The following is a 7,500-nucleotide window of genomic DNA, read 5'->3' as shown; positions in this document are numbered from 1 at the left end:
TAAAAGAACCATGGACACTTACCACGCCGCATATTGGTCCTCCGATCCTTTTCGCCTCTCCTCTTCAGAAGAAGAGGAGGAAATCCCTTACAATTGTAAAAGGTTTAAACACTGTTTCCCATGCTTGTTCTATGAACCATAAACAATTAATGAACATGCACCTGTGGAACGGTCGGTAAGACACTAACAGCTTACAGACGGTAGGCAATTAAGGTCACAGTTATGAAAACTTAGGACACTAAAGAGGCCTTTCTACTGACTGAAAAACACAAAAAAAAAGATGCCCAGGGTTCCTGCTCATCTGCGTGAACATGCCTTAGGCATGCTGCAAGGAGGCATGAGGACTGCAGATGTGGCCAGGGCAATTCATTGCAATGTCCGTACTTTGAGACGCCTAAGACAGCGCTACAGGGAGACAGGATGGACAGCTGACCGTCCTCGCAGTGGCAGACCACGTATAACAACACCTGTACAGGATTGGTACATCCAAACATCACACGTGCGGGACAGGTACAGGATGGAAACAACAACTGTCCGAGTTACACCAGGAATGTACAATCCCTCCATCAGTGCTCAGACTGTCCGTAATAGGCTGAGAGAGGCTGGACTGAGGGCTTGTAGGCCTGTTGTATGGCAGGTCCTCACCAAACATCACCGGTAACAACGTCGCCTATGGGCACAAACCCACCGTCGCTGGACAAGACAGGACTGGCAAAAAGTGCTCTTCTCTGACAAGTCGCGGTTTTGGCTCACCAGGTGTGATGGTCAAATTCGCGTTTATCATCGAAGGAATGAGCGTTACACCGAGGCCTCTACTCTGGAGCGGGATCGATTTGGAGGTGGAGGGTCCGTCATGGTCTGGGGCGGTGTGTCACATCATCATCGGACTGAGCTTGTTGACATTGCAGGCAATTTCAACGCTGTGCTTTACAGGGAAGACATCCTCCTCCCTCATGTGGTACCCTTCCTGCAGGCTCATCCTGACATGACCCTCCAGCATGACAATGCCACCAGCCATACTGCTCGTTCTGTGTGTGATATCCTGCAAGACAGGAATGTCAGTGTTCTGCCATGGCCAGCGAAGAGCCCGGATCTCAATCCCATTGAGCACGTCTGGGACCTGTTGGAGGGTGAGGGCTAGGGCCATTCCCCCCAGAAATGTCCGGAACTTGCAGGTGCCTTGGTGGAATAGTGGGGTAACATCTCACAGCAAGAACTGGCAAATCTGGTGCAGTCCATGAGGAGGAGATGCAATGCAGTACTTAATGCAGCTGGTGGCCACACCAGATACTCACTGTTACTTTTGATTTTGACCCCCCGTTTGTTCAGGGACACATTATTCCATTTCTGTTAGTCACATGTCTGTGGAACTTGTTCAGTTTATGTCTCAGTTGTTGAATCTTGTTATGTGCATGCACATATTTACATGTTAAGTTTGCTGAAAATAAATGCAGTTGACAGTGAGACAATGTTTCTTTTTTTGCTGAGTTCAGTATGCTTACTTACATTGTAGTGCTCTTCTTATTTCTATTTCTCGTGTTCTACTTGACTGTTTCATTTGTTTTCTATAGTACTACTGATATTGATTACTGCATTGTTGGGAAAGAGCAAGCAAGAAAGACATTACACTGTACTAGTGCACGTGACAGTCAAAACGTGAAAGTTGAAACAGAGAGAGGAGAGAGAAGATGGAAGAGAGAGAAGAGAGAGGAGAGATGGGGAGCGAGAGAGAGAAGATGGAAGAGAGAGGAGAGAGAAGATGGAAGAGAGAGAAGAGAGAGGAGAGATGGGGAGCGAGAGAGAGAAGATGAGAGAGAAGATGGAAGAGAGAGAAGAGAGAGGGAAGGGGAGCGAGAGAGAGAAGATGGAAGAGAGAGGAGAGAGAAGATGGAAGAGAGAGAAGAGAGAGGAGAGAAGGGGAGAGAGAGAAGATGGAAGAGAGAGAGAGAGAGGAGAGAAGGGGAGCGAGAGAGAGAAGATGGAAGAGAGAGATAGAGAGAGAGGAGAGAAGGGGAGCGAGAGAGAGAAGATGAAGAGAGAGAAGAGAGAGGAGAGAAGGGGAGCGAGAGAGAGAAGATGGAAAGAGAGGAGAGAGAAGATGGAAGAGAGAGAAGAGAGAGGAGGAAGGGGAGCGAGAGAGAGAAGATGGAAGAGAGAGGAGAGAGAAGAGGAGAGAGAGGAGAGAAGGGGAGCGAGAGAGAAGATGGAAGAGAGATGGAGAGAGAGAGAGAGAGAGAGAGAGAGAGAAGAGAGAGAAGATGGAAGAGAGAGAAGAGAAGAGAGAGAGAAGAGAGAGGAGAGATGGGGAGCGAGAGAGAGAAGATGGAAGAGAGAGGAGAGAGAAGATGGAAGAGAGAGAAGAGAGAGGAGAGAAGGGGAGCGAGAGAGAGAAGATGGAAGAGAGAGGAGAAAAGGGGAGCGAGAGAGAGAAGATGAAAGAGAGAGGAGAGAAGGGAAGCGAGAGAGAGAGCCAGACAGAGATGGAGACAAACTGCCACTCTGGCATGTCTCAGGAGCCAAGATGGAAGTTGCCATGCAAGATTAAGAGAAGAGAGAGGAGAGAATTTGGGGAGCGACTTGAGAGAGAAGATGGAAGAGAGAGAAGAGAGAGGAGTTCAGGGGAGCGAGAGAGAGAAGATGGAAGAGAGAGGAGAGAGAAGATGGAAGAGAGAGAAGAGAGAGGAGATGGGTGTGTGAGAGAGAGAAGATTAGAGAGGAGAGAGAAGATGGAAGTGAGAAGAGTGCATGCGTGCGTGAGAGAGAAGATGGAGGTAGAGAGAGAGAATGTGTTCTCTCCCCCACTGAGGAGAGAACTCCAACAAAACAGAGAGGAGAGAGAAGATGGAAGAGAGAGAAGAGAGAGGAGAGAGGGTGAGAGAGAGAAGATGGAAGAGACTAGAGAAGATGGAAGTTAGGGGAGCGAGAGAGAGAAGATGGAAGAGAGAGAAGAGAGAGGAGAGAATCTGGAAGATGGAAGAGAGAGGAGAAAAGGGGAGAGAGAGAGAAGATGGAAGAGAGAGGAGAGAGAAGATGGAAGAGAGAGAAGAGAGAGGAGAGAAGGGGAGCGAGAGAGAGAAGATGGAAGAAGACTGAGAGAAGATGGAAGAGAGTCAAAAAGGAGAAACACATGTGGAAGATGAAGAGAGAGAAGAGAAGGAGAGAAGGGGACAGAGAAGATCAGAGGATTAAAGACGAGAGAGAGAAGATGACATCAGAGAAGGGACATCAGAGCCAGACAGAGATGGAGACAAACTGCCACTCTGGCATGTCTCAGGAGCCATTATTGTTGCCATGCAACATTAATTCAGTCCCGTATGAACTAATATCCATTCAGCTCAATTTGTGGGACTGTCCTCACTTTAAATAGTGTTTAGCCACTGAACTGAATACAGGGAGTTCATTGGCCAGCTCCGCCTAGTTACTCAACTCACTTCATAGGCTAGTGTATGGGTGTGTGTTCAGTTTATGAGGAGCGTGTGTGTGTGTGTGCATGCGTGCGTGTGTGTGTAATATGGGAGGGTAGCAGCTCTGAGGAATGTGTTCTCTCCCCCACTGTTCCACTGAGACTCCAACAAAACAGAGAGAGAGAGAGAGAGAGAGAGAGAGAGAGATAGAGAGTGGGAGAGAGGCCCAGCACTACATAATGGTTATATCTGAGGTGCCTATTTCTTATCTGGATGGGCGGCGTTGAGTTCATTTATGAGGCGCTCCAAACTGATGGTGAACCAGTCAAAAACTAAACACATGTGGACGTGTTGGAGAGAAACAGGGAAACATCTGATCATGGATTAAAGACATGACATCATCCAGGGACATCAGAGTGCAATGGGACAGCCTTGGGGGAATTAGAGTGCAATGGGACAGCCTTGGGGGAATTAGAGTGCAATGGGACAGCCTTGGGGAAATTAGAGTTCAATGGGACAGCCTTGGGGGAATTAGAGTGCAATGGGACAGCCTTGGGGGAATTAGAGTGCAATGGGACAGCCTTGGGGAAATTAGAGTTCAATGGGACAGCCTTGGGGGAATTAGAGTGCAATGGGACAGCCTTGGGGGATTAGAGTGCAATGGGACAGCCTTGGGGGATTAGAGTGCAATGGGACAGCCTTGGGGGAATTAGAGTTCAATGGGACAGCCTTGGGGGAACTAGAGTGCAATGGGACAGCCTTGGGGGAATTAGAGTTCAATGGGACAGCCTTGGGGGAATTAGAGTGCAATGGGACAGCCTTGGGGGAATTAGAGTTCAATGGGACAGCTTTGGGGAAATCAGAGTGCAATGGGACAGCTTTGGGGAAATCAGAGTTCAATGGGACAGCTTGGGGAAATCAGAGTGCAATGGGACAGCTTTGGGGAAATCAGAGTGCAATGGGACAGCCTTGGGGGGATTAGAGTGCAATGGGACAGCCTTGGGGGAATTAGAGTTCAATGGGACAGCCTTGGGGAAATTAGAGTTCAATGGGACAGCCTTGGGGAAATCAGAGTGCAATGGGACAGCCTTGGGGACATCAGAGTTCAATGGGACAGCCTTGGGGAAATCAGAGTTCAATGGGACAGCCTTGGGGAAATCAAGGACAGGTGTGTTGGTGTTTTAAACAGACCAATGGGCTTTCATTAGGTACTTCTGCACCGCTAACAGACTCTTAATACCACGACTGATATAAACATGTGAGAACACGTAGACCGTCCTCCATTCACCTCTCCTTCTTTCACCCTTAGGGGGATCCAAGGCTGATCCATGGGGAACAGGCACCATATTAGAATGGATAAATGCTGGTCCTTGGTCCGTGCGCATGTGGAGTGTGTGACGTAAATTGTGTGGGTGTGGGTAATTGGCTAAACGGATGGTTACGTCAAAAGTTCAACTAATCTGAACTTTTCTCAGTGAAAATGGATGAAAATTGTATGGATATGGACACCTCACCTACGCTGACCCTACGACTCCCATTGAGATTGGAAATCACTAGGGCCAAGGACCTCACAATACAATACTATCACAATACTTAGGTGCTGATACGATATGTTTTGCGATTCGATACTGGGGTTTTATTCGCGATTTGATGTTCCACACTTTTTGCTCACCATATGTCTGCTGCGGAGAGACGAGAGAGCACGAGAAAATACATTTTCAGGCATCATGGAAATAAAAGTACTATTTAAAAAGAAGATTAGGAACAAGCTATAGGATGAAAAATGTCCAGAGTTTTAGCGTAGGTACAGCCGACTAGCTCTAGCTAACATTGCCTAGCAAAAAAATGAAAATATATAATATACAGTATATATACACTAATCTATACTTTGAGTCAACGTATCAATATAATATCGTCCAAAATAATAATGTGATATGTAAATATACTTCCCCCCCCATCCCTAGAAACCACGGATAAAGGTCAAATCAACAAGCCAGTCTGGTCTCGCCATTATACATTATACTTTCACCATCATTTTCTTCTCTGCGCTCTGTAGTTTCTTCTGCTCTTTTTGATCGGGAACCAGCGTGTCGTGTGTGTTTGTGTGTGTGTGTGTGTGTCAGGAAGTGCACATGCGGTGTTGTACTCTTTGATGATAAAGGACTAAGGTCCCTCATATATACTGTCATCTGGAGGATAGCTGGAGGGCTGACAACACACACACACACGCCCCACCCCCACCCACACACACAGAGAAAAATGATTTGCTACAGGGTGACTGTCTAAATGATTTGCTACAGGGTGACTGTCTAAATGATTTGCTACAGGGTGACTGTCTAAATGATTTGCTACAGGGTGACTGTCTAAATGATTTGCTACAGGGTGACTGTCTAAATGATTTGCTACAGGGTGACTGTCTAAATGATTTGCTACAGGGTGACTGTCTAAATGATTTGCTACAGGGTGACTGTCTAAATGATTTGCTACAGGGTGACTGTCTAAATGATTTGCTACAGGGTGACTGTCTAAATGATTTGCTACAGGGTGACTGTCTAAATGATTGAACGCTATTTTTCTCTCCCTCCTTCCCCCTCACTCCTCCTTTTCTGTCAACTCACAGGTGGTGTCCTCCCATCAGAAACACACTGAGACCAGCTTGACAGCACAGGACGGAAGGAGGGAGCGAGAGAGAGAGAGAGAGAGAGAGAGAGAGAGAGAGAGAGAGAGAGTCGACATCTGTGAATCACATCAAGACAGCTGTGGTTAGAGTGTACTGCAGTTATTTTACGAACGAGAGGCAGAGAGGGGGACAGAAGTGGAGAGAAGGAGAGAGAAGGACAAAAGGAGAGGGGGCCTGGGTGAGTTTCCAAGCCCAGGACGGTGAACCCTGATCGGGGGGTCTTTCAGGCGACAGTGGGGTTAGACCAGGCCCCTGGAGTTCCTTTGGAGAGATGAGGACCTCTGAGAAGACAGTGTTTAGAAACAGGTGAAAATCAAATGAATCCTGACTCCCTGACTCTAATGGATTACAACATGGATTGACCTTTTCTTCTTCTCATCTGAAGGGATATTTTCGTTTTTTATGTGGACGTTTTTCTGTGTGGAAATGTGTCTATTTTTTCTAAATGAATTTGGAGTTTCAAGTCTTTCTGGTGTGGATTTTAAGGAGGCTGTTTAGTTGACTCTGTGGATCTGAAACTGCCCCATTCATCTGAAGGGATCTAAACAATAACTGTTTTGGCCTTGGATTTCTTTCACATATCATCTTTTGCTGGAGTTTTGTGTTTTTTTCCAATGTGTTTTTTTCATGCAGTAATTGAGACTGCTTTGTAACCTTGGTAACCAAGCGGTAACCAAGCGTCAACTGAGCGGTAACCATGGCAGCAGCCTATCGAGTGGTAGTGAGCAGTGTTAGTTGCTACAGCAGCGTGGTGGTGGACCGTCGGGCTCAGAGTCACGCGGTGCACTACTGCTCCGGGTCATGTGGGGCGCTGTCCCAGGGACTGGACTGTACTGTGGTCCATCGCAGCACCTGCTCCGAGCTGCTGACCGCCCCCTCACACACACACGTTCACACACAGCCCGACCCCTCACACACATTCACACACAACCTGACCCGAAATGCGAACTCTTCTCACCAAATCCCCAACAGCTGTAAATTTAGTATCACCAGCTCTATCGGGAGTTTTGGTGTTCCTAATGATCCTAACAGTGTGTATGGTGTGGTGGGGGAGGACAGTCCTCCATGGCGAGGTAAGAAGGCCAACACTACCACCACTACTACCAGCTCTGGTCCTGACCGGCCTCTCCAGAGCTCTGCCAGTCTGAAGGACATCACAGGAGAAGCCATCAACCTGGCCAGTGGCAAACTCAAAGAGTTCTCCTTCGAGAAGCTCCGCCTCTCCACCAGTCATGTGACCTTCAGGAAAGGTCGCAAGGTCAGGCCGGACTCCTACAGCCGTCGGTCCACGGACCTCGACATCGTCTACGGACACTTCACCGGGAACGTCGGAGGAACGGGGAATGGGACTATTACCGGAAATGGAAATGCCAATGATGAGAACCTGCCTCCTTTCAGCGACACCATCAAAGTGCT

General features: G+C 47.8%; 1 protein-coding gene across 1 annotated transcript in view; it reads left to right on the top strand.

The window, feature by feature from the left end:
* Positions 1-7,500, top strand: part of LOC121839240 (serine/threonine-protein phosphatase 2A regulatory subunit B'' subunit alpha-like) — a 33,895-nt gene that overhangs the window by 24,157 nt on the left and 2,238 nt on the right. The window contains exon 2 of the mRNA XM_042296871.1: positions 6,025-7,500. This exon is cut by the window's right edge and continues 1,705 nt beyond it. Coding sequence (XP_042152805.1) covers positions 6,782-7,500 — 719 coding nt within the window. The 5' untranslated portion in view covers positions 6,025-6,781. The remainder of the gene's footprint in view (positions 1-6,024) is intronic.

The sequence above is a fragment of the Oncorhynchus tshawytscha genome, linkage group LG14 (assembly GCF_018296145.1).
Source record: "Oncorhynchus tshawytscha isolate Ot180627B linkage group LG14, Otsh_v2.0, whole genome shotgun sequence".
NCBI lineage: Eukaryota > Metazoa > Chordata > Actinopteri > Salmoniformes > Salmonidae > Oncorhynchus > Oncorhynchus tshawytscha.
This window is presented reverse-complemented; position numbering and strand designations above follow the sequence as displayed.